Raw genomic sequence first — 26,250 nt, 5'->3', positions numbered from 1 at the left:
CGGGTTCGACCCCCGCATCGGGCTGTTCCTATAAACGATTGCGAGCAATAGCGAGGCATATATTTTTTTCGCAGTTATCTTCTACTCTCCTGGAACCTCGACGCCAGAAACCGACTTGCATATCTCGAGCAACTCTTCCTGTTTGCTCACATTGTCCGCTCCGGGATGAGGTCTGCTCTCTCCACTTGTTGTAACAAACGCACCAGACGTAGCCTTTGTCAGAGATCCGTCACCAGCGACCCAGCTCGCCAATGCCTTTGCTGGCTCGCTCAACTGAACTGGTGCCGAGTTTCCTCCCATTTTGGTCTTTACCCAGCCGGGATGCATGCTGAGGACTTGGATGTTAGCCCAGCGTCGTGCAAAGGCCTTTGCGAGCATTGTGTCGTGAAGCTTGGTGTTGCCGTAAGAGTGCGATTGAGTCGCGTTCTTGAGAGTCTCGTCACCGCTGTAGTGACTGTCTGAACTCATGAACAAGAGCCTGCTCTTGGGCTTGTCCATGAGACATGTGAGGATGTATGGCGCGAGGGTGTTGACTGCGAATACAGCTGAGATCTTGTCCGAAGTGATTTCCCTCGATGCTGTTGAGCCATAGCCGATGCCTGCGTTGTGCACGACGACATCAAATGGCCCGGCGCTGTTAGCGTCATTGGCGAGTTTTTTAGTCTCTTCAATTGACGATAAATTGCCGACGAGAACGGCTGCGGCGTTGGGGATGGCGGCTTTGGCTGAAGCGGCGCGATCGGCGTTTCTGGCGTGGAGAACAACTTGGTGGCCTTGCTCAACGAGGAGCTTTGCGGCAGCTTGACCGATGCCGTCTGTCGAGCCTGTGATGAATACACGAACCATGTTGGTGATATGGGTGAGATTCTCAAGTTATGATGTGATGAGTTATGAGAAGTCCGAAGCAGGAGCCCTTGCTTTTTACTGATACGGCGAGGCATGATATCACACACAGAGCTGGTTACGTCATCAATTCAGCATCCATCACTGACGCAAATCTCACGTGAAAAACAAAGAAATGAAGTTCTAGAAACCGCAGAACGGGTTTAGAAATGTCGATAAATCGGGACATTCAATTTTATCCGTGAGACTGCGAGGAAAGAATGTCCTGGACCATTGCAAGCCTCGTGTTCTTGGAAACGCGGGATGATGAACCACTGTGCCGCCGCATGTACAATGACGAATAGACGTCTCGATCAATCAGCCAAAGCCGTTAAATTCAAGTTGTCGAATCGGCTCTTGGTTAAGACGTGAAGGATTACTCATTTGAGCAAAACCGACAACAAAGCTGCCTTTGACCTGCATCCTCGGCTACGAACGCCGAGACTGAAATGCGGAGGTTACATGGCTTCGTTTCCCCAGCAGATCTTCTTGACCATCTACCAGCACGAGGAATTAACTAGACCGCCATGGTTCTGTTATCGGACTACAATTTTGCCGGAGTGTCCCTCTTGTAATTTGCCGGCAAGACGCAGAAGTATGTTGTGATATTCGCCGATGTCGTTCTGAATCCGAGACAGGGATACTTTGAATGGTTTCAATGCTCAGAGATACGGCTCCTGGATGACGAGATTGTGTGCACTTATAAAACGATGATCCATATTTAGGGCATAATATCAGACTTCCGGATATCCGATCGAAGGGAAATGATGGCGAAAAAGTGATATGTACAGTATCCGGATTGATTAATTGAATCTAAATGCATGCTGTCAGGTTAGCCAATTGTTAATGGGGCCTGCGGCTGTCTCAACCTTCCAGGTGCTGAACGTTGATGGTGATCTTAGCTGCAATCGCCTCAGCAGGAACGTCAGCGAAACAATGCCTGGACACTCGCTTGTCAGCGCATAACATACCTTATGATCGAGCTTTTTTGCTAAATACAATCAAAGTCGAAGATAACCTTAATCCGTTCTCCAGTTACCCAACATCGCTAAAACTAACAAGCTTAAAGAAGTGCCGTGACACCCGTGTCCTGCCACGTTATCACCCACGATTCTGCCTACTCTAATTAACAGTAGGTATGCGCTTGTCTCAATTTGATCAATCCAAGGTAACATTAACCAGTAGCACGCATGCGGCTGAACGCTTCTAGATATCAGTAGGCGACTACTCGCGCTTCATCATTGGACTTTAACCAAGTGGCTTGAAATGCTGTCTCTGAGTAGCCAACCGTGCTGCAAAGTGATGGTAAAAGGCTTCGAATGATTGGGCGGAGGAGTCTAGCGTCGTCGATAGCCTCACAAGGCGTTCCTGCACTGGCGTTTTGCTGACAGGAGTCATGCCGCTCCAACTTAGAACTACGGAGCTACAAGTTCAATGGTTTGATGTGTCTTCGATAATAAATAGCGTGATGACATGCCCTATATATAGATAATTACCCTGAAACTTGCTCACGATCTTGCGATACCTTCATTCCTCAAAGATCGAGGCCGTCCCCAAATCTAGCTGTCCCTTCAACACAACTGCAAGATGACAAAAAACCAAATCTTATTCGCGGTCGATAACCAGACGCCGTTCACTCTAGTCCCAAATCCAACCACGTTCAGTGACTGGGGCGACTTTGCTGCAGGCCCGACAACGGTGAGCTTCCTATCAAAACAGTGCCGTAGTACATTCGTGCTAAATGGTGTCAAGGTCAAACCTTTTCAGAAAGGAGACGGCGGCCATATAATGTCTTCACAATCACCGTTTGTCGGCTCTGCTGGAATAGTCGGATATTCACTCACCAGCAAGAATGGCGCCACGGTTTACATTCGCCTCCTTGCAAGTAACCCGTACCTGAGCGTTCGCGACAACTGGGCATGCGTCTCCTTCGCTTCTTTCGACCAAGAAATCGACCGGGCCGCTTATAATCACCATTATTATAACGAACCCCGTCATACCAGCACGCCATTTGAAGAGAGGACTCTTAGTGTGAGCAACCACCAGCGCTGTCTTAACGGAAGGCTGATAGTGACCTAGCTTACTTCAAATATCGGCCATGCAGACTGTGCGACAGCAACGTTCGTTTTAACTTACGTGTAAGTAGTTATTTCAATATTATCTCAACTGCCTCGAAATTCCTTCATAGAGGGTAGTACTAAGGTCTTTTGTAGGGTCCCGGACGTGTACCAGTCCTCGTTTATCAGCCAAGGCTAGGGATAACGGCGTATAACGCATTCCAAGTCTGTAAACATGACAAGCATCTCCAGAAGTCACGATCCGGAGTATGAAAAGGAGAAGAATTCAAATAAATCAGGTCGTTAATGTCATAAACTAATTTCATATATAATGTTACATGGTGACAGACTTCCGATAACGAAACATGTTACAACTCAATGATGGCGGGTTGGTTTTCCGTATTTTATATGTGCGCCAGACTTGCCCGATCTTATGTTCAATCTGAAATCAACTTGGCCATTCTTTGAAAGAAATATACAGACGGTTTCCGGGGAGAAAGGCTGTATCTCCCTCGTTCAGAGGGCTGGTAACGTGACCACAAACTGAACCACATAAGGAAAGATTGTGAGATCGGGGATTTGCTCCAGCATAGATTAAACTACTCCATTGCATTCAGACCGCCAGCAGAGATTGGTGGGGCCTTATCTCCAGCCTGCTTCTTCTCGTCGAGCAGCTCACCAAGAGGCATCTTACCCATGGAAGTATCGGCCTGAGATCCAAGTATTCCACGGTTGGGAGCCTCGCGTGGAACAAAGTGCTGGTAGTCAGAAGTCATGTCCGTTCTGTTCTGGAGAGAGTAGTTGGTCTCGTCAATAGAAGGCTTCTTTCCAGTGGGAGCCTGGTTGCCAAAGAGAGTGGTGGAGCCAGACTGCATGTCAGAGTTGTCGTTGCTGACGTGAGGGAACTTGGAGTAGTTGAGCGACTTTCGGTGTTGAGCATAGTCAGGCATATCCTTATCCCTGCTAGGAGGGAAGTTGGAGGTGGCCTTGCTGGAAGGCGAGAAGTCGTTGGTGGTGCCAAGGGAAAAGCCTGAAGACATGTCCTTGTTCATGCTGGAACCAAAGCTGGAGGTCGTATCGTCTGGACGACTAGAGGAATAGCTGGAGGTAGCTTCCTTGGCCTTGCTGGACATGTAGCTGGGAGTAATATCTTGAGGCTTGCTGAAGGTAGCTTGTCCATAAGAGGGAAGACTTCCAGTTGCGCTGTGGGAGAAGCTAGGAGTATTCTCCTTGGACTTGCCAAGAGCGGGTTGGGTGTTGGAGGGGAAATCATCAGTGGTGCTGTGGGAGAAAGTAGAGGGAGTGTCCTTGGATTGGGAAGAAGAGCTGTCGAAGCTGCTTTGGGAGAAGTCCTTGGTTTGACTGGGGTCGACGTGAACAGTCTTGATAGGTGATCGGTCGAAGCTACTTGAAGTACCATGAGAGCCCATGGATGCAGAATGCTTCGACTGCTCAGAGGACTTGGAATCCTCCTGAGGGAACTTGGAGGAAATGTCTCTAGCCTGAGTGGGTCCAGACGAGTTGTGAGCAACGGTTGAAGTAACATCAGCTCGGTTCTCAGTCTGCTTTGAACCAGGAACCATGTTGACAGCGCGTTGTCTCAAGTTACCAGCGGTATCTTGGGCCATGGAAGAAATATTGGCCATGGTGCCCTTAGGGTCTTGAGCGATAGAGTTGGCTTGGTCAACAGCTGCATTGCTGATCTCTTGAGCACGAGCCATGCCATCACGGGCGATGCCTCGTCCTCGCGGGGAGGTGACAAGAGGGATGATGTAGATGGTGGTGAGACCAAGGATAGCGATGCCAAATGGTGTCATGAATTGGATGAGGAAGTAAAGCGATCCAGTTGCAACGAATGCCTATTGGCTGTCAGTACGGGCCAGTTGAGCGACGGGCATTTAATTACACCAAAGGTCTTCTCCAGGTCTTCAGCGAAGATAACCTTCTGGGCTTGCACGACAGCATACTGAATAAAGTCGTGGATATCCTTGAGGGTGGCGTTGAGAGTCGATTCTGGAACAGTCTTGTACTGTCGGGGTCGCATGCGAGAAACGAAGTTGTTGGGACCAAAGGAACGACCAGCGAATTCGGCCATGGACATGACTGCAACGAATAATTAGCCACGATTGACAAAAGTACTAGACGTATGAACTGTACCTCCAAGGCCAATTGCCATAGTCTTGAGAACCAGTTGGGTGAGGTGCATATGGTGGACGGCGAGCATAAAGCCCAAGGCTGCGAAGTAAGATCCGATAGTTCGTGCGGGATCCTCCCACTAAGCAATGTCAGCCACCAGCCACGACAACGGTTGAAGAGCAACATACGCTGATGTACTTGTAAAGACTGTCCTGTTGAGCTGTAGCGCAAGAGTCAGAATCGCGAGACCTCTGTTTGATAGCTCGCATTTTCTTACCAATAATATCCTTCAATGGCCCGGAATCTCTGCGTTCGACATTGTTCTGCGACCTTGGGGCATCTTCAGCCAAGACAGGCTGGAAATTGTTTCGAAGTCCACTCATATTGATTATCGGTTATCCGATTACTGTGTGATTCGTTTCAATTGCTTCGGTGATAAACGATAAGATCAGAAGAACACAAGCCACCCATCGAGCCAGCACCGCCCTTTATCTCTTCATCAACTCACCAGCCCATGCAAGAAATCTGGGGCTGAACTCTAGTGCGTCATGGCTGATGCGCTCATGATGATTTCTCCGCGTCGTGACATCAGGGCTGTCTCAGCCACCAGCCTATTTCTGGCCTAGACTTCCTCCACCAACGTCTTGGTTTACAAGCTACCAAGCTAGGTACAGGAGCTACTGAGCTAGCTCTAGCTACACCCACGTCATTTCCGTCGTCACCGTTTCAGATTATTGAGATCAAGATGAGGTATTGTTTATACGCATAGTTTCCGGCTAAGACGGCCGTGAGAGAAAAGCAGGATTGAGGAGGAATTCTAAATTCGTGAAATTCAAGGCTTGGAACTTGGCATTGAGAAGGTTTGTACTAATGTTGAGGATTGGCATCATGATAGGCTTGGAACGGAGAAAAGGCATACGACAGATATGTGGTCAATTGGTGATACTCCGGAAGTCATTCCTAGCATAGCCCTTCAGCCAATGCATTGCCATATTCGTCCGCAGCTTGATCTCCTTACTGTAGCTGGTAACCCAGACCCGCTCGGTGTCTCAGGAGAAACCGGCTTGAAGATTGAATTAAAACGCGGCCGCCATTCCTCCAATAAACTCTCCTCCTCCACGCAGACTCGGGGATTATCTCCCGCTTGAAACCCCACTCACTGATCTACGGCACTGCCTCACAGAAGCGATGATCCGAGGCGCCTCATCGTTGGTTCGAATCGCCGTCTTCATTTCTGCGCCAAGGTTTAGAGAACCTTGTGTTAATGCACCTAGTCAGTCGCATTGTACTGTCACTGAATAGACAATCGCTGTCCTTTTGAGTTAGATTGAAAAGGCTTGCTCGTCACTATGGATGATGTGTTAGTGACTGACGAAGCTTGACACATGGTGAGAATTGGATTCTTGTGAGTAACTTCAACGATGAGTTCTGCGAGTGGATCTGCCGGCTCAGGATAGTAAGGAAATCGGGGCATTAACAACTTGCTTTTGGTACTTTAGTATTTTTCCAACAGGTTCTTTCGACTATCTATTCTACGTGCATGGATCTCCTTACCATACGACAGCGCAACTTACCCTCAAAGAATACGGCAGCAGTATTCCTTTTTCTCATGTTTGAAAGTCCATCCCGGCACAAGCTCCCAGTCGTTGAACATATTTTCTTGCTCCATTTTGATCCTGAGACCAGTCATGACAACATCCTTATCTTTGCAATCTGTACTTACCGTCACTTGAAGATTATTAGCGACGATATCAACCTCGCACTCCCTGCCGCAGGCTGCTTGGAGCCGGTCAGCGTCACGCAGGAGATCAGGTGAGCGGTCCGGCTTAATCGAAAAATTGACCTGTAGAATCATACCAGACATTTTGAAATGAATCTGGAAGGTTAAACGTTGGTAGGATGCTGGCGTTGAGGAAACAAGTTGTCAAGGTTGTAACCTGTTAGCAAAAGGCGATAGTTTGGATAAAGAAGAAACATCAATTTGGCGAATAGTGGATATTAAATACACTCGAGGCTATACTACAAGTCATTGTATGTTCTTCTAGACATTCTTTTGTTCACATTACCATTCGGAGCTGTTTGATGAACATTGCACTATGAAGCGGCATGTCCCGAACAACCCAAAGTTAGTAGTTGACGGTCTCCATATTCAATGGCCTGTTCACAACCTCATTAGGTTGTTTCCTACATGTTTCTGAATAAAATGTGAATTTCCCTGAACAGACTGGTGTACCAGTACAGAATCCTTCGGCTATGTTGGCCGTTTCCTCAATCTATCAGCCCAGTCAGTCCTCGGTCTAATGCCGGAGGAACAACACCTTGTCCTCAAGCACTCAAGGTCTCAGTTCTCCCATCTTTGCGAAACGCAGTGATTTCAGAGACCTCCCAATCATTAAACATCTGCAGCTTGTAGAACGTTGGCCACATCTCAGCTTTCATCGCCTGCGCGTTGTCATTCTCTTTCTCATAAGTGAACCTGATGGTCTTTGTTGCGTGGTCTGGACACGGTCTCATATAAGGGTCAAAGCATTGCTTGATTAAAGTCTCGGGGGTGGGATTTGTCTAGAATTCTAAATCGCCTTTTTGCTTAAAGACAACAACCATCCTGGTATAAGATACTTTAGTCATTGTCGGTTGGAAATGATGTGATATACGTTATGGTTAGGACATTCACTAGATACTTGTGTAATTTAAAGTTGAAGTTCATACAGGTGGTAAGATTGAGGCTTTTATACTCCTTGATGCTTCGTGATGCACGACTGGAGAATATTTATTAAGCGTTATGATTCGAATTCCCAGAAACCGATCGAATTACTCACGAGGCCATTCTTGGAACGGTAGTATCAGAGCATCAGTCCCGCACTCATCCTTCATTGTAATAAACGACACAAGTCATATTTGTGACAGAAAGCTATCAAAAGACTTGTTCATGGTCGAGACCTGAACAACTAACATTAATCGCCGACGTTGTCATTATTTCCGACATGGCTTCAAAACGGCGTCTTACTACTATTTCCAGCTATGCTAGCCTTTTAGCTCAAATGTATTTAAGTCAATCACCGGTGACGAGGTATATATCCGACGTGTCACGGATATTAGACGCCAGATCCCACTGGACGGACTTTCAGGCCGTTTTGCCTCGGATCGGAATTCTGTGCCAACGTTGATAACTCCACCCCGCATCTTTTGACAGATGTCGCCGATTCGATATTATCCTACGTGGCCAGATTACAGACTACTCTGCTTATAGATGAGTTCCCGGCTCCATTCGGAAAGAATATGAGGATGCGGTCTACTTTTTGTAAGCAATAGACTAACGTGTCCCTTCTGGCGTCAGCGCTAGCAGGGAAAGCGACGAGGTATCAGATCCCACGGGCCCTCTTAGGGTAAATACACCGTGGCAACCAATCGTCGCCTTCATAAGGGAATCCATATAAGCAACCTCGGAGAAGTATAAATAACCGCCGAATCATCAGAGTTTGGTGCTTGTACTGTCTCTCGAGGTTCAGGTCCCATTGAAAAATCGTCCAGCATATACTTATCTACAATGAACTCGCCCACCGCTACCATCAATGGTGTCACAATCGTATGGAGGATCAGTTCTCTTTATCCTTCGCCTTCAAGCTAACACACATTAGCGAAACCATAATAAACCCTATGAAGCCATCTCACCTCAGCGACCTGAGTTGTCGCAAGCCGGTCGAACCGTCCTCGTTTGCGGCGGTTCAACAGGCATTGGACATGCAATTGCACGAAACTATTGCATCGCGGGTGCATCGAACGTCATCATCTTAGCTCGCCGTAGCGATGTTGCCGAAAAGGCTGCTTCCAAGCTGAATGAGGCTTACCCCGGCACCAATGTGACTTGGCGTATTATGGTATAATGTCTAAGTTGTTAGCTAGATGTGTTATTTGCAGTTGAGGCTCGTGGCTGAGAGCTTAAATCAGCAGACAGAACTTAGTGACTTGGCGTACCTGCGACCTGTTCAATAGATACCAAGCAAAACAGCTTTGGGATAACTTGGAGAAGGAAAAGATCTTGGTTGACGTTCTTATCGTCAATGCTGTTGGCCAGCCTGAGCTTAAGCCGATCCTAGAGCAAGGCGCGGATAGACTCTGGCAGGACTTTGAGAACAATGTCCATGCTCCTTTATACCTCGTTGAAAGATTCTACAAACAGACAGGACATAACAAAAAAAAGGTTCGACTCCTGGAGTCACTTGGAATCCTTGACTGACCTGTCGTTCTAGTTCGTTGTGTCGGTGTCGACTCAAGATATCCATCGCTGGGACAGTGCTCCTCAGATGCCTGGATATCAACTGACCAAGAACTCCTTCGCCACAGTCTTGCAGCAGGTTGCTCGCGATACGCCAGAATCCAACATGCGCATCATCTCATTCCATCCATCCATCGTGTTTACAGAAGCGGCGAGGAAGTCTGGGTACACCGAGGACACTCTACCTTGGTCAGATGGTAGGTTGAACTGTCACATTAATGCTGAGTCCCGGTGGCTAACATATCTCAGAGAATATCCCCGGTGGTTTCGCTGTATGGGCCGCTTCCCCAGAGGCGGAGTTCCTCCATGGCCGTTTTGTCTGGTCTACATGGGACGTAAATGACCTAGCATCTGGAGAGCTTAGGAGTCAGATCGACTTGGATCCTTGGTTACTTAAAGTTGGAGTGAAGGGTCTATAACCGTGACACACCTCTTACAACAACCTGTGCTGAAGCATACATTCACTCCTGGCTTGTCTACATCAAGAGGCATATAAGGAGCAAAGAAACCTGAAAGTGCATCTTGACGCCACCTGCTGTACAATTGTGATAGAGACTAGTATCTGTCAAGGCCCTGTGATTTTTCGGATTGCTCCTGGGTTCTACTTATCCCTGTCAGAAGTATCTCGTTTCCAGACAGACTCACGGAAACAGAATAAAGCTATTCACATTGCAACAATAGTTTAATGCACTTAGGTATCGAAGCGTCTCACTAGGTTCTGTCTGCTGATTAAGCTCTCAGCCACAAGCCTAAACTGAAATTAACACATCAGTGTTTTGCTGTTCAAACTTCTTGTTCAATTTTGACGGCTTGGGATTCCAATCTATAGTGAACAACGGTCTGCACTATGATCCCTGTTCGCTGATGACATGTCTTCTATCACCACTATGGTAATTGACATGTCGAAGTCCATGTCTCTATAAACAAGCTTCTTGCCTTATATGAAGAATTGTTTATGAAGTTTCCCATCCCCATCTCGAATGAACAGTTCACTAAACTCCCAGCTATCGAAAAACCCAGCATCCTCAAGATATGCAAAAACGGCCGCTTTCTCCGCTTTGGGGGAGTCTCGACGACAAGGCGTGTCAAATTCCACTCTGATAAAAAGGTTCCCGTTGCTTGGGTTCACTAGAGTACAACGCTGCCCCCCACAGGCTCTGTTCAGAAGATCAAGATCTGGTATCTTAGGGACCGGTACTTTGCGTTTAAACCAGATGTCCATTTGAAATAGGTTTAGGGATGGCCCAGACATTGCGAGTGACTGTTGTTTTCTGATAGGTAATAGAGTAGTTTGGGTAGAGAACTGTGTCGGTGTGTGGCGGGATGAGTTTGTGAAGTCTATGCTGATCAGTCCTCAGCACCTGTGTAACGAAAGGCACTCATATACGTGCGGGTTGAGTGGATTTTGTGGAACAGGTGTCTCTCCTTTGATTCAACAACGATCCAAGACAAGTGATTCAATTCGTTATGATGAACTCGTGAGGGTTGATAGTGAGGGATTCAATGCCAAATAAGAGTGTGACACTGTTCAGGCTGCCGTGATTAACATAAGCCAGAATTCAATCACGGTACGGCTCCCTACTGAACAGAAACTCCAGTGTCTACAGAGCTGAGATGTCAAATGGCCTCATTTCCTTGGTGACTTGAGGTTGGTTTGATTGGTTTATAACGGCTGTATAAGGACACGTAAGAGCTGGATTCATAATTATTTACATAGGATCATAGTTCAGTTCAGATTTAGCCCTTCCCAAGTTACGTCATTAAGAAAATGACCTATAACCTATGGGACTAATCTACAGGATACACGTCATGAAGCTTGATATAACATCCCTTCAACGAAGCATCTTTGCTGGTCCGATTATACAGGTTTTCAGTAAATGTTGATGCGAGCGTAGCAAACGCTTTGTCAAGTGAAACATTCAATCGGTGAGCCATATCGCCTTGATGTTTGATCTCACTTGGTATCATATTCAGCATCGCCTGAGAAGCTAAAGAGCTGTTACCTTTTGTAATCATTGAATGGCTATAAACCAGTAACATGCGATTGAATCATCATCTTACTTATAACCGCCGTGTCTCAAGTCTCCCTGTCCCTGTCCTGAATCTCCCAGGTAAAACTGTTCGTGTACCCCGCCAAACTCATCCACGATAAAGATTCGATAGTAATTCCAGCTACCTAAAACACCCATGCTCTCGAGGACTTCCCAAAGGAATTCTTTTGTCTTTTTCGGTGATTTCATAGACTCTTGGCGGGTGAAAAAAAGGGTGAATTTGAGTAAGCTCGTCTCGGGGTGATATACTTGCTGGCAAAGCTGCATGCCACAAGCCTCAGCGAAAGCACCATTTGGCGGCACCATGAACGCAGCGTCAGGGCGGGGCAAGAAGTGGACTTCAAGTTGAACGAGGCGCGGTGGCCGGGGTAGCATTGTGAAAACGTGTTTCTTTGAGCCAGGATAAAAAAGCGGTGGTACTGGAGGGTTGTGTTCTTGTAGGCTTGAGTGGGTTACTATTAGATCTTGACCAAGATTCCCAGCTGCTGTGGAACGAAGGGTACTCATATAGGCGCAATTAGAAGTCTTGTTCGTGAAAAGGATGTCTTTCTCTTGTCATTGTTCCAATGAACTTGCGAGAGATGGACAGTTAAACATAAATACCATAGGCTAAAGTTGACTGCGATTCTGTCAAGACTACTGTGATTAGAAAGTTTACTGCCTGTTCAAAGTAAGCTCCCCTTGCACACACCAACTTGCAGATACTGATTCATGAATATCCAGATGAGCATCACAGTCTTGGATCAAAGCACTTCACTGTCACTGATCTCTCCACTGAATCATTGGTGACGATTCATTCCTCTGCGACTGGGATCCATCTCTCACTCTGATGCTACTGAAATCTCAATTTAGCACCAGATTTATGGAGGTTCCATAGCCAGTAAGAAATCCTGTGCTCAAGTCGCCTCACTCTATGTTAAGGAAGATGAATAACGGGCCAGTCACAATCATGCCACATAAAAATGTAAGATTCTCTCTTTCTACTTCATTATTTTCCCAATAATTTCGGCTGAGGTAGTTGAATCGTTGTCCAATGACTGTTTATTATGTGGATGAACTGCCCGCGGTCGAAGGGAAGAGACGATCGAGAAATTCCTCCAAAGTTGGCATTTCGTAAACCTTTAGTAGTCGTTCGTCCTCCAGAGGATTAAAAACCTCCCCCATGCTGGTCATAAGAAACAGTTCCTGAAGATCCCAATTCTCCCAAGACATTCTCCTTGCGTAGCAGATTCCACAGCTCGCCTAGCACCTTTGCTGCGTTATCGAAGTTGTCGTAAATTTTGAACTTCAGTAACTTGTTGTGTTCATCATATACTTGCTCTGACCGCCGTGCATAATTATACGTCTTAAAGATGTCCTCTTTCGGAGGTTCGACCTGCGTACTCTTTGCCTGAAAGTGGACTTCCATCATTGCGTAGATCGTTCCCACCATCTTGATGGTAATGGTGTCAGGGTGACAGCTGCTTGATCAGATAAGTGTGGCAGGTATGTTCAGATAATAAAGTGAGCCCGTGAGAACATGCGAACCCCTTGTCGATTGTCATGTCTCCGCCGACGGGCTCATTTATATAGTTGCATGAACGCGGGCTTTTCTCCAGGGGGTCGTCACGGCGCAACACCCCAGAGACTCAGTGATTCTTGGAAGTGAGGAGGCTCAGAGTTTTTCAGTGAGTAGACCATCCATAATGCCGCCGAAATGATGGTGAGTTAATGGCGAGATAAGCAGAGCAGCTGATGAAGAGATATATCTCACGGGACATGAAAAGACCACAGGTTAATCTACGTTCATTAAGATGGATCTCTTCGTGAGTTTTTAGAGAATGGACTCAGTAAGTCCAGTCTATTACCAATGGCTATAGATTGAGGAAGACATATTACCGATGCTATGATGAAAGGCACCTTCAAATCTTAGCCAAGTTTATTCAGAACAACAGAAAATGAGGTAGAACTTTCTCAATGTATTGGAATCATCCCTCGTGTAATCCAAGAAGTATCCAGAAGCGAGAAACTTGTAATGCAGCTACTGCCGAGTATGCATCAATTCGCGATCAAGCTGTTTGTTGTCCGGGCCTTCCAGAAATACAGTCTCTCCTTGAGCAAAGATCTCAACAATGTCCCACTGCCTATACACCTTTACGCTGTCAAAGACTGGAAGCACCTCGTACACAGCTGAGGCTCGTCGCTGAGAGCTTAAATCAGCAGACAGAACTTAGTGGGAAGGAGGCGGTATTTGACCATATAATAAATAAAACGGGCGTCTATGAATTTGTTTGTCTCATAGCGGGCTTTCGCGTCTTTGTACCTGAAAACGCATTTCACAGTCCACCTTGTTTGTGTCATCATGAAGAGATGGTGCGGGTTATTGGATAAACCTGTGATTTTGCTGGTGTTCTTGTGTTGATGAGAACTAAGAGTACTCTGAGTGCCTACCTTTACCAGGTTGCATCAATCCAGTCTGTGACACTTATCATGGATCAAAGCTCGTTGTTCGTGGCAAAGGCCAATCCCAAACCTGTGCCTTGTAGTTGCCGGTTGTTTGTTTGCGTTTTGATTCAGCTTATCACATTCAAATGTTGAGATACAGCGACGTGGCAGACTTTTACAGTAATTAGGTCCTGAATAGCATTGCTGTTTGACTTTGATTCATAATGGTCATTCTCCATTCACGAAGCGGGTTTGTGGGTGACGGCGTCAAGAGCAGGCTTTTTGATAAGCGTCGGCATGGTGAGTGGCGCCTCGACGAGCCTCGATTCTACTGTTTCCTAGCGTGCATGCGATACTTTCTTTCAAAGCCTGGTCTTTTGTTTTATACTCAGTACTCTCTAGACATATCCCATGATGCCATCATGTGTTGCACCACTGTTTCATGCCTCTGGCTTCTGTCCGTAAAATACAGTCCTGCAAACAGAACTAGGTCAGCATGTCCCCTTGATGCTCGAAAAGTGAGTTAGACTTACACATCAAGATACGCATGCAGAGCTGGGTTCGTCAACTCCTTGCGCATGTCAGCCAAGAACAGCTGAGCATCCTCATATTTCCACTACATTCTCCACCGTTAGCAAATCTTCACTATCGTCGGACCTCTGCTCCAACTCACGCCAAGCATTTCGGTCAGGCCACGAATAGAGAAACCCTCGAGACCTTGAAGAAGGAAATGGCGGTTCCAAGCACCCCACTGCTTGAGAGTCTTATCCTTCGGCCAGGTTCCAATGGGCACCTTAATCCTTCGACCCGAAACATTGATGAATCCAGCATCAGAGATAGACTGCTGCATCTTGTCATCCCAGAAGAAGGATTTGCCTGTCAGAGATTCAATCTTCTTGAAGACGTCAACCCACTTGTGGAGCGGCGACTCGGGCTTCAGGGTGTCGTCATCACACTTTGAGTTGCCCCAGAGCTCGACACTCTCTACCCAGCCGCCGGGCTTCGTGTGTCTAAAGAAGTCAGGAGCTGTTCTCATTCCTTTCAAGCAGAGACATACTTGAATGCTTTACGGTAAAGCTCGGTCCAATCGGGAAGACAGCCTATCATAGAGCGAGCATGGATGAAGTCGAAGGTGTCTTCGGGATAAGTCCATTCGTTTGTGATATCGTCAACCTCGAATCTACAGTTGGGGGGAACAAAGTTTGGCTGGATGGGAGAAAGATCGACGCCGAGAACATCAGCCGAAGGATGCTCATCAGCGAATTCGCTACATTTGTTAGTCTTGGTATCATAGTCGTGTATTGTCTATGCATACTCACATTGCCCAGATGCCAGTTCCGCATCCTATGTCGAGAACTTTCTGTCTCCCAGTTAGAGAACGACAACATATCTTGGGGCGTTGCTTACCTGAGGATTGTCGCCAATGGGCGCCTCATAGAGGGAATTGCCGAGAATGATTCTGTACACCTCATGCCTGTTCGAATTTGTCAGAAGGTCACCAGTCCTTTTTGTGCATGTTTTTCTCACATGAGGTCTTCAGCTTCTTGTTGGCGATCATCATTGGGGGCCCTAATTTGTATCAGTCGACTAAAACATCAGAAAGTGCTGAATGAGAGCTCACCAATAGGACCCATCTTGGTAAGCGTGATATCGTCGCCCATTCTCCCACTTGAACGCCATAATCGACGACCGAAGCGACTCGGTATCCGTAATCCCAGTGCTACAACATGTAAATATTGCTGAAACGTATGACCTTATGTTGACTCACGATTTGGAGTAAGAAGAATCCGAGTCATCATCCTGTTGCCCAATGTTCTCATCAGTGTCCAGCCCCGTCAGAAACATCGTGGGCTGATCGTACAACTTCAATTGCCGCCTGCTCTTCAGCAACCTGGCCTGCCGCAGCAGGGGACTGCGGTCCCGGAGGCGACTTGGTAGGCGACCTAGACTTCTGCGACTTTGGGGATGACATTTTTCGTACAATATTCGCACAGGATATACTAAAAGTGTCGGGTTGAAATTAAAATTGGCGCCGTCGAAAACTAAAAGAGGGATTAAAAAGTAAGAACAGACCGCTCGTGCCCTTTGATGAGGGGGTTCCAACTGTATCCCTGTTGAGGGCATTACGAACCAACGCATGCATATGGTCTTGGGTTACATTCCGTGGCGGCAGTGTCAATCAACCGTTGGGTGCTAGCCATCATGGGCGTGGGCCTGCGGAGCATGTCAAAGGTTCAGCTAAGGACTTTTATATGTCAGATCATATGCATGATGGGAAGAATGTGTTGACTAGATATGTATTGCTGACGGCTTTGGGTCTAGTTCGAGACACCACGTACAGAGAAGACCGCGGGATTATACGAGCTGCACGCCCTTGCGTTGTGATAGTGACAGGGTTCGCATACGAGAAACTTCGTTCAAGGGCCTGATGAACGAACCAACCAACCAATGACTTGGCAGGCTTATGCCCTCCGCTCCTCGGGGTGCAAGAAGACTTCTGACGTTAAATAGAGGTGCCAAAATTACTTAGTCTAAGATTCTCTAAAGCTATACTAAAGCTATACTAAATTTATCTAAGCTAATCTAAAGATTTTTATCACCTAAGATAGAGGTCCCAAGTTTATTACACCCCCTTGCCGCTCCAGGTGCCAGAACACATCCACTTGTCGGCCCGCATATGCGTCAAATTGTCAAGCTCAGAATTAGTTTCGTTGCCGATAATCACATTCGATATGTAGAACCACAGACTTAATAGGCACAGCGCAATGGTTGAGCGCTGAATTGTCTTATCAAAATACTGTTATTTGTTGAGCGACTATACTATAGAGATCTACCATGTTGGTGGGATAAAGGATCGCCTCTCACCCGCCAAAGCTCCCAGCTTGAACGCCAGTAGCCGACCAGCCGACTGTTCCCTCGAATGGCCAGGATCGATAGACATCCTCTTCGATGCGTTTCTGTTACCCGATGCGGACCTGTTCCTTCTCAGATCCATCGCGCTCGAAGCCGAAATGAAGCTCTGTCGGGACGAAATAGACTCCCCACGCGACCGACGATTCAACCCCTCGAGCTTGAGCTTCAAGGCCATGCTAGTCTCATATGGCCGAGAAGGGGGCGTTTGGATGAAAGAATCAGCGACTGAGCCTGTGGCAGAGCTGCCACTGAATGAGCTACGACGAGATTGGGCAGTTGTGCACGATGCTGAAGATGGGACGCTCTCGTCATCGGGAATGGACTTAAGGCGTTCCATGAGTGGTTGAGGGTTAGCGACAACCAATTCATCGGCTTCCTCAAAGGAAATGGAGCTTATTGAGGTGCATTTAGCCGGTTGGCTCAGTCGAGAAGCTGAGCAAGACATCATTTCATAACCGGCCATAATTCTCATTCGCGCAGTGAGCATCTGGTCCTTGCAAGCAAGCAACGCGCTGGGGTCTAGCTCGAGAGCTTTCTTGAGTTCTAGAGGCTTGAAACGATCCGGGGTCATGTCCGATGCGGCCGCGCTCTCGATCTTCTGGGGAGCTGACTTGTCGTTCATCGCAATAGCCTTTTGCAGATCCTCCAGCTGTAATTGATTTGGCATACTGCTCAGACGACGGATTGCCTTTTCGTTCTTCTTCATGAAGCTTCCCATGCTTTTGACTGCCCAGACGTTTAGTCTCGATGCAGATGAGGCGACCGTTCCGTCCTTGGTGAGAGTGCTGACTCTTTCGTGATGAACATCGTTGACGGTGGCTGGCAGGAAGACTGCAGTTGGTGATTCCACAATCGAGGAAGTAATCACAGTCTTGATCTGGGAAAGAATGTTGTCGAAAGTCGTCTTCTCCAGTGACTTCGCGTTAATGTAGTACGACTCAGATTGACCGTTCATCGGGGTCTCACTGCCCCGTGATCGGGTCATGACAAAGAAGGTACCATCACGGATACATCGCCTGACAAAGGCCCATCGCGTTCGCGCTGGGTTATGTTCCAGCTCAGGCTGGTACACTGAGAGGCGGGCCAACTGAGTGTAAAACATCGCCAGCCGATGTGCCATCCTCTCGAGCGTCTGCAAGAGAAACGATGACAAAGCAGCCACGGGCGTGGAGTCCGAGTTGGACCCATCGAAGGAATCAAGAACAGTCGCGATGCTCTCAAAGGCGTCCATACCGTTGCACGCCTCTTGTCGGAGATCTTCCAAGAGCTCAATGTCAAGCTGCACGCATTTCGCAGTAAAGTCAAGGACTCCCCGCTCTTGGAAGCGCAGCTCGGAAGATGGATCGCAAACAAAGTCACCAAGAGCACTGATCTCTTTTGTGCTGCGAACTGCATCGCTACCTGACTTGGCACGGGCGATGGTGCCCAGAATGTCTGGTAGTTTGGAAGCTGCACCAGGTCCACCAGAGTTGGCGAAGTTGAATGAAAGGCGCAGGACTAATTCCTCAAGCTTTGATCCAAACAGAGCTGTGAAGCCGCCTTGTAACAAGCGATTCTGGTAATCGTAGAAGGTTCGAATGGCAATAGTATTTGGGAGCCCTTCTCGGAGCCAGATGTTGCTGATACCGTTGGGATCATACGCAGAGGGAGAGTCAATTGACTCGCCCATGATGTCGTTCATCTCAAACTGATGGGCGACAAGCGTCTCGACGGTGACCCTCAAGTACGAAGCCCAAAGATCATGGAGCGTTGAAACATCGCTGTCGCGGTAGTCGGGCTTGGGAGCCAGATGACCAATGAAGTACCTCGTCAGCAGACTCGACACCTCGGGGTTATTGGTATGTGCAAGGTTGTCGAAAGACTTGGTACAGTCGACACCCGCGTTGGACTTGATGATGAGAGTGCCGCCAGGGTGCATGGGACAGAAGTCGGTGACGTCGTAAACACTTCCGTGAACGGCAATCCACATTCGAGACTCTTGGCGATGGCCGGTATGTAGAGCGAGGTGAGACAGGGAAATCGTTGGGAGGTTGCAGGGGAGAGCCTTGGGAGACATGAAGACGTCCAGCATGAAGCGACGCTCGGCAAAGGCCTTGTTGATGATCAAGTCGACCGTCTCCATGGTTGCTGTGCGGTAGTTGTACATAGCCTTTCGGATACCGCTCATGACAGAGTCAAAGACAGACACTGAACCACAAACGTACAAGTGACCACCAAGACCGCCCTGCTTCTTTGACATGACCATGTCACAAATCGTGTTACCCTGCTCGACGATGAGACTGTCGATGTATCGAGGAGGTGTCGGCTTCTCCACAAGATCCCTGGCGATGTCGTCATATGTCAAACCATGGCGATCTCTGGAGAACGCTAGATGGACCTCCATGAAGCCCATATTGACTAGTTTCCGCAGCTCAGCCTCGTAGCAGAACTTCTCCCGGGACTGGACTCCCAGGTAGAGCAGGTTGCGTCCACCAGAGAGACCTGACGTCGCCAGCCGGTGCTGCCAGAAGCTACGGAAGGGAGCGATACCACTTCCTCCGGCGAAGAATGCGCAGGGAACCATCTTGTCGATTGGAAGTTGGAAGGCAACCGGTCGGGAAACGCCGATCAGGACTTCGTACAAGAGGCTGTTCTCTGCGGACAGGGGACGAGGGTTGAAGAAGCCGCTTGCGACGCCGGCTCTTGTGACAGTCTGTCCCTGCGAAAAGATTGGGCTGAGCTCGTACTCGGCGCGGGAGATGGTGAGATCGACAGTGCTGGGGAGTAGCTCGTTGCTGTGACTAGAGATGGAGTAGGTTCGGGGGACTTCAAGCTGAACGAGTTCCGACAACCAGCTCAGGTCTTCGAGGTTGAAGGCTCTGTTCCAAATGTGACTTGGCGTATCGAGGACGGCCTTTTGCAGAAGGTCGCCCAAAGATCCACGAACAGGCCATTCTTCGGTTGCCAGTACTTGCAGGACAGTGTTAGACGAAGCGTGGAGGAGCTCGTGGACTTTAACGGTCAGTTCCTTTGTGATTGGGGCGAGGTGGCCTCGACGGAGGATGTCGATGACCGTGAGTTGTCTGTGTGCGGTTCTCGTGACTGTAGAAAGATGGTGTTCGAAGCGAGACCATGTTCCTGTAGTGTCAACCTGCTCCCTAACGTGTTGATCCAGGCCAAGAGCAGCTACCATCTTAGCGCACTCCTCCCAACTGTTGAGAGGCATGACAGCCACACGATCTCCAGGCGCAAAGGTAATGCCGGTGTCCCGAATATCCAGGGTGACCATGGCAGTTGACCGGCTTGGATCCTGGTCAATAGAAGCGCAACTGGCAATCTTAGCCATATACCGACACTCCTCAAAAGTGCCCCTCATCGAATGCGGCTCCGTGGCAAGCTTGCCCCGAAAAGGCTCAAGACGCTCTTTCATAGCATCTGAGAACTGACGGTGAGTTTCCTCCCAAGGCCTTGTCGCATCAGCAGCGCCGGAAAGACCGTTGGTCGCTGTTCGTCCAGTCTTGGCTGCGACTTCGAGGATACCGAAGACTTTGTAGCGATGGACGCCCATGAAGCCGCGCTCGCCGGCGTAGGCTTCGACGATGCCCTCGAGAACACCCATTAGACGTGGGTCGCCGGATCGTTGGACGAATTCGGGGACGGAGTAGTGGTATTGGATTGCGGCGATGAAGGCACGGTGGTTGGAAGGGAGCCACGCTCGAAGATGAAGGGCTTCGACGCCGAGGAAGGATGCGTGTCTGTGTCATGTCAGCATTGGATCAGAGGAGTTCGAAGTTCAGCCTACGTCTTGCGGCCCAAGAAGGCATCCATCACCAGGTACGGAGGGAACTGCAATCCCGAAGCAGCGGGAACTCGCTTCGACAACGGCGATGAGAAGAGACCCCATCGAACCCATTTGTCGGCCGACACGTAGTTGTCGCCTGCGTTGGGGTTGGGTGAGATGCTGTGAAAGGCGTTGGGCATTCGTTCGAGAATCTCTTTCAGGCGGATCATTTCGTGGAGGAGACCTTCGATGTTGCCGGTCATGACGTGCTCTTGACAGGCGGCGATGGCATCGGGGCCATGTTGAAATGAAGCTGTAGGCAATCAGTAGATGAGTACCGAATGGCTTCAGCCAGTTTCTTACCAGATGTGTCTGCGCATCCTTTCAGAAACGCTACCTCAGCTCTTTCGCCGAACATGGGCCATCGAAGATCAGTGTTGTCGAAGCGCGCAAGGTATGGGGTGTTGGACTTGACGTCTCTGATCTTCAGGTTGTAGGAAGCTTGGTCGGGAAACGAGAGGTGGGGCAGGGTTCGTCCCATTCTTCGCGAGACCTGATAGTACGGCAGAGCGATGCACAATGGGATACCCTCGAGCTCTTCGCAGAGATCGTCGCCCATGGGATATTGCGGCTTCGTTGTCGATCCCTCAGTGATAGAAAGTCCGTCCTTGCCATCATGCTTATCCTCGAATCGATAAATAGAACAAAGCATACCGAGCGCTACCACCGCGCCCCAAAGAGCTTGATCAGGGATATTCTCCTCCGTCCCTTCAACAAGCGGCAGTGCAGCGACTGCTTCTCGCACTCTTCCTCGTGCGCAACATCCTGGCATGCGCTCGCAGAGATCAGACCAAATACGACCCGGCGATCTTGCAAGCGCAGCAATGGGCTCTTCGTAATCTGGTGGGCAGAAACCGTGTTCGACGCTGAGGTATCCATCCCGCCATCCGGTCTGGGGACCGATTTCTTGAGCGCGCTGGAGGACTTGCCGTGCTGGTGCGCCGAGGGCGATGGCGAGGAGGTCGTGGTCGCTTGCGTTCATGGCATCGAGTTCTTGTTGGCTCTTGACGGAATCGACTTCTTCGCGGGAGGGATAGTCGGCGTAGAGGAGTTCATTGATCGTCTTTCGTTCTCTGTTCACTCGCACGTCAGCCTTGTTATGTTATGCCCTCTTCCTTGAACATCCTACCTTGCGCGAAGCCATTCTTCTGTATCGATGCCCCGCGGAATCTGAATGTTCAGTCAGTGCCTATCCTCAAAACTTGTTCACCGTCGCTCACATCAAATGCAGCATGAAGATCGCCAGGTTGCGCCGCCGCCGAAAACGCACAACCTCGTCGCGTCTGCCCCGATCGCGAAGAACCACCACCAACCGGACACTCTCCCCCCACAGACCCCGACATCGGACAAGACGAAATCGACATGACAAAATTAAAGCGATCCACTGATTAATACAAAGACAAATAAGGCCACCAGGGCAACGAAGGGAAATACACAAAACAAAACGAAAACAAAAAGCCAAAGCCGCCAGGGCTGAGCAAACAAAAAAACGTACGACAATCGAACGACGAAAAAGCGAAGGTTTGGAAAGATCAACTTCCGTGATAAGAACGGGAATAAGTTGGTGGTATCATATACGTATGAGATGTCTGGGGCAAATGGAAGAGAGAGAGTCGAGACGGGTTTCAGGCTGGTTGCACTAAGACTAGACGGAAACATGCCAAGCCAGTCATCGCCCCGGCCAGGGGAGGATAAAAAAACTCATGACCTTGACCCTAAGCCATAAAATTATTAAAGTAAAACTAGCCTAAGCTTAGGGCTCTCTCTGGTAAGTTTATTTTGGCATTCTCTAGCCAAGTCTTGTGTTTTCTTGCTCCCTGAGACCTGGCTACAGCTCCACGGCGCAGTGTAGCAACTAATATTAAGCTTAAATCGAGGGATGAGACGCTAACTGTGGCATGACAAGACGCTGGTGCACCCGGGACGGCGAGGTTCCGTCTGAAACCAAGATATTGGAATTGCTGATTGCTCTTTTTACGGAGATGTTAGTATTGCGATACGCATTCTTTTCTTTTTAGAGTTTCACGATCATGGATTCGAGGAGCGATCGATCAGATAGGAAATTTAACTCTAGATCTGTAATTATTACCCCTGCAAAGTTTCAGTGTTGGTACGATTTCTCAACGCTCAGAACAGAACTGAGTAGAAAGAACGGGTCTATGTTGAACCTCGTATAAACTTTGACAATTACAATACAGCATAAAGAGATGTTCGAAGTGAGAAATCGAATTCTAATTCCTCAATTTATATTGACATGTCGATATCATACCAATTGATGTAGGAATGAGAAAGGACAATAATTGATTGTAGTTGCGCCTTCTGGTTACGCTACCCTACATCCAACGCTGGCGTTCTGGACCAATGTTATTCCGCCCATCTCTTGGTCGCCGCCAGTGATTTATCGCTCAGGACATGAACCAGGTCCAGTCGAAATGTCCAATCAGCCAAGCCAGGCGCCAACAACGGATAATCCTCGCCGCCAAGCACTCAACATCAGTCTCGTCGGTACGAATGAGAGCCAAGGGCTGGCTGATTGATCAAGAGACTTTCGTAGCTAAGTATGCACGTGCGCTTATGTGAAGAAATTTGTCGTTGAAACCCAGCAGGGAAGACCTGTCGATCGGGGTGCTGACGGGGACCTTGAAACGCATGGACGAAAAAAATTGATCTCCTCACAGCTTTCACTCAACACGATGACGGCTATTCTCGAGCGCCTACGACAGACCTGGCGTCAAGTCCGGGAAACAGCCGGTTTGCTGCCTTTGGTCCCTTGAATTTCGGCAGCACAGAGATTGTTCTAAATCCTTGCCCCATTTCTCGATTGCTTGAAGAACTCTCGCTATTCCAGCGCCACTGTACCACGCCGACTCATGATGAACTTGCTGGCGAATTCGTGCGTGAGGTAGGGATCTTCGCTGTAGGCTTCCAAGTTGCGGCCGCCGCGTGGTGTTCTGGAAATACAAACGGTAAAAAGTCAAAAACGGGTGATATTGAGCGGGCGGAGAGTTAATTATTACCCGTTGGTCCGAGCAGAACACCGACTTTTCCTGCTCTTGGCCTCAAAAGGCTGCAAACACTAAGGAGTAATGACAGTTCAATACCAAGTCGCCGCTGGGGAAACCCTGTGGCAGAACCCTTGTTAGCTTCGGTAACGCAATAATTCCCCGGTAGGCGCTGGATAGGCTCTGTCTGTAAAAATGTCCCGAAAACGCCTCCAGGTGCGTCCAAAGACTTGATTCTAGACATTCCAAGACGAAGAGTTGTGTTGCTTCTATAGAGATCTCGACTTGCAAGCAGAAGGACTTTTACTTTGCGAGTTATTTGTAAAAGATTCTTTCAGGCCCACGGCTATAGCCTCATTTTTGGCGTGCCCTTTATTAAGGGGAGGTTGGGCTTTTACAGGTGTCATCGCGGGAAGATTGGTTCGTATAACGGAAGTTCAAAAATAGTCATGGTACTCAAATGACCCGACTCTGGATGTTTAACTTGCAACCAAAGCATTGTATCTCCTTTTCGAGTAGAATGGACCTATAAATATTACAGGTTTCTGAGAGAAATACAATTCGCTGACTCTCTTCATCCAGTCTTTTGGCCATGAAAACAGCATCGTCTTGGCCCTGGCGTAGTTGGTCCGTCTATCTCCGCCAACCTTAACGCTATGATCAGCCCGCTCGGATCTCGTTCAAAGTTCCTATCTACCCGATGTTACATCCCAAACTGCCGGGGCCGCTTCATCGAGCCAGCGACAGAGTTCAGTACCCTCATTAATTGCCCGGTTGGGACCGATGTAAACTTTATTCCTGGCTGATATAAATTTTCAATAGCAGTGTGAATGGCAATATGGAGGCATATATCTCTAGTAGAAACATCTTCAGTGTTATCAATCATGTTTCAGGAACATCTTCAGATTCAAGAGCGTCTTCAGGTTGACGAGAAGGTCCTGGGACTTTCTCCCGACACTCTTTCTCAAAACTCCTCTTCAACTGAAACTCTGGGCGAAATTCAAGTGCCCCTTGGCCTTGAAGCTCTCGAGCCCTCATTTTCACTTTCTGAACATCTTCGGTCTGTCGGAGTTGAACTTTTCACAAGACAACAAAAAGCAGACACATTTCTGTCGCCGTTCAGCTGGTCGGGTCGGAAGAAGATCATCACTCTATTGGGACCTTTCATGGCATCGACCCTCGAGGCATACGGCGCTGGAGCCTACGCACTGGCTTCAGAGCCCCTTCGTACGAAATGGGACATCAGTGACACCCTCTTCAATATTGGAATCTCCCTTTTCGTTGTTGGCTTTGCCTTTACTCCTATGATTCTTGGCCCCATCAGCGAAACGCACGGCCGATACTGGACATTTGTTGGCTCTGGCATTGTATTCTTTCTCGGGACCTTGGGATGCGCGGTGACCGAAAGCTACGCAGGCATGATGGTTTCTCGCCTGATCACAGGCAACGGAGCCGCAGTTTTTGCAACGCTGACTGGCGGTGTTGTGAGTGATCTGTACCGCAAGGAGGACCGCAATACGCCAATGGCTCTGTACTCCATGACAATCATGGTCGGGGCTAGTCTCGGACCACTTGTTAGCGGAAGTGTCGTTGACCTTCTAGGCTGGCGTTGGATATTCTTTATCCAAGCTATCGCAATTGGGATAACGACAACAACGTTATTCCTTCTTTTTGAAGAGACTACGGGCAACGTACTTTTACGCAGAAAGTGCTTCACCCTCAATGCTGCCCCCATGAAAACATCAGCAGGAAAGCTGATCAACTTTGCGCCTGCGATGGAGGAACGTCTCAATATCGAATTCAGCATGATTTGGCGAAGTTTTGCTTTCCCACTACGGCTTCTTTCAAAAGAACCTATTGTGTTCTGTATGTCTTTATGGGTCTCTTTTGCTTGGGCAATCATGTACATGCAATTCAGCAGTATTGGGCTAGCGTTTCGTAGCGTATACCGCTTCGACAATGCTGAGGTCGGTGCAGTTTACGCTGCTATTATTGTAGGTTCAATCGTTGGCATCGGAATTTCACTACTGCAGGAACCCATCATAAAATGAGTGCTGCCTCACAAAAAGCCGTTGTCTACACCGGAGCAACGTCTGCTCTCGCCTTGCATACAGTCCATCCTCCTGCCAATCGGCCTCTTCTGGTTCTTCATGACAGCCAGACCAGACATCTCGTGGATATCTCCATGCATAGCTCTTGCATCGTGTTCGATGGGGATTTTCAGTATCTATCTTGCGGTCTTCAACTATCTCGTTGATACATACCATGGGTATGCCTCGTCGGCGTTGGCAGCTCAGACCCTCTGTCGAAATATCTCGGGTGGAGTGTTCCCACTGGTCACGGCTAGAATGATAACCAGTTTGACACTGCAAGGGACTGGTGGCTTGCTTGGTGGCATTGGGGTTCTGTTGACCGGTATCCCATGGCTGCTTTACTTTCATGGGCAAAAGATCGGAGCTTGCGTGTAAGGCGCGTGCTATAAGTATTAGTAGCAGTTTCTATTAACTTAAAATAATACTCTTATTAAATTAGTTTAGGCAGTATACTAACTACCTAATATAATTACCTAAAATAAGCTTTTTAGCCTATTTGATAATTATATTTAATATATAAAGAGAACTTAAATATATTTACTAAAGGATAAAAAGGCCTAGTTACTTATTATAGCTCTTTAACTTAATATTAAAAA

The 26,250-nt window shown here is 48.3% G+C and overlaps 8 protein-coding genes across 8 annotated transcripts; 2 read left to right on the top strand and 6 right to left on the bottom strand.

The window, feature by feature from the left end:
• Positions 1-81: 81 nt before the first annotated feature.
• FSUBG_13606 (short chain dehydrogenase) lies at positions 82-846 on the bottom strand (the record flags this gene model as incomplete). Its single annotated transcript, XM_036678516.1, has 1 exon — positions 82-846. One exon carries the CDS (start codon positions 844-846, stop codon positions 82-84), a length of 765 nt encoding a protein of 254 aa, XP_036530935.1.
• Positions 847-3,538: 2,692 nt separating this feature from the next.
• Positions 3,539-5,458, bottom strand: FSUBG_13605 (uncharacterized protein; the record flags this gene model as incomplete). The annotated part of the gene is made up of 5 exons (XM_036678515.1): positions 3,539-4,798; positions 4,846-5,042; positions 5,097-5,214; positions 5,264-5,295; positions 5,353-5,458. The coding sequence occupies 5 exons, from the start codon at positions 5,456-5,458 to the stop codon at positions 3,539-3,541; spliced, it is 1,713 nt and encodes a 570-aa protein (XP_036530934.1).
• Positions 5,459-8,622: 3,164 nt separating this feature from the next.
• Positions 8,623-9,770, top strand: FSUBG_13604 (peroxisomal short-chain alcohol dehydrogenase; the record flags this gene model as incomplete). The annotated part of the gene is made up of 5 exons (XM_036678514.1): positions 8,623-8,661; positions 8,714-8,953; positions 9,085-9,276; positions 9,326-9,548; positions 9,601-9,770. 5 exons carry the CDS (start codon positions 8,623-8,625, stop codon positions 9,768-9,770), a joined length of 864 nt encoding a protein of 287 aa, XP_036530933.1.
• A 1,638-nt stretch (positions 9,771-11,408) lies between these two features.
• FSUBG_13603 (uncharacterized protein) lies at positions 11,409-11,777 on the bottom strand (the record flags this gene model as incomplete). Its single annotated transcript, XM_036678513.1, has 1 exon — positions 11,409-11,777. The coding sequence occupies one exon, from the start codon at positions 11,775-11,777 to the stop codon at positions 11,409-11,411; it is 369 nt and encodes a 122-aa protein (XP_036530932.1).
• A 772-nt stretch (positions 11,778-12,549) lies between these two features.
• FSUBG_13602 (uncharacterized protein) lies at positions 12,550-12,834 on the bottom strand (the record flags this gene model as incomplete). Its single annotated transcript, XM_036678512.1, has 1 exon — positions 12,550-12,834. One exon carries the CDS (start codon positions 12,832-12,834, stop codon positions 12,550-12,552), a length of 285 nt encoding a protein of 94 aa, XP_036530931.1.
• A 1,432-nt stretch (positions 12,835-14,266) lies between these two features.
• FSUBG_13601 (methyltransferase) lies at positions 14,267-15,798 on the bottom strand (the record flags this gene model as incomplete). The annotated part of the gene is made up of 10 exons (XM_036678511.1): positions 14,267-14,300; positions 14,360-14,442; positions 14,500-14,836; positions 14,884-15,093; positions 15,146-15,186; positions 15,234-15,300; positions 15,354-15,395; positions 15,448-15,546; positions 15,595-15,626; positions 15,688-15,798. 10 exons carry the CDS (start codon positions 15,796-15,798, stop codon positions 14,267-14,269), a joined length of 1,056 nt encoding a protein of 351 aa, XP_036530930.1.
• Positions 15,799-16,656: 858 nt separating this feature from the next.
• Positions 16,657-21,902, bottom strand: FSUBG_13600 (nitric-oxide synthase salivary gland; the record flags this gene model as incomplete). The annotated part of the gene is made up of 5 exons (XM_036678510.1): positions 16,657-20,473; positions 20,521-20,812; positions 20,863-21,632; positions 21,689-21,729; positions 21,780-21,902. The coding sequence occupies 5 exons, from the start codon at positions 21,900-21,902 to the stop codon at positions 16,657-16,659; spliced, it is 5,043 nt and encodes a 1,680-aa protein (XP_036530929.1).
• A 2,543-nt stretch (positions 21,903-24,445) lies between these two features.
• Positions 24,446-25,612, top strand: FSUBG_13599 (fluconazole resistance (FLU1); the record flags this gene model as incomplete). Its single annotated transcript, XM_036678507.1, has 1 exon — positions 24,446-25,612. The coding sequence occupies one exon, from the start codon at positions 24,446-24,448 to the stop codon at positions 25,610-25,612; it is 1,167 nt and encodes a 388-aa protein (XP_036530928.1).
• Between the last annotated feature and the right edge of the window lie 638 nt (positions 25,613-26,250).

This window comes from Fusarium subglutinans (genome assembly GCF_013396075.1).
Source record: "Fusarium subglutinans strain NRRL 66333 chromosome Unknown NRRL66333_c0000363, whole genome shotgun sequence".
NCBI classification, from domain to species: Eukaryota; Fungi; Ascomycota; class Sordariomycetes; order Hypocreales; family Nectriaceae; genus Fusarium; species Fusarium subglutinans.
This window is presented reverse-complemented; position numbering and strand designations above follow the sequence as displayed.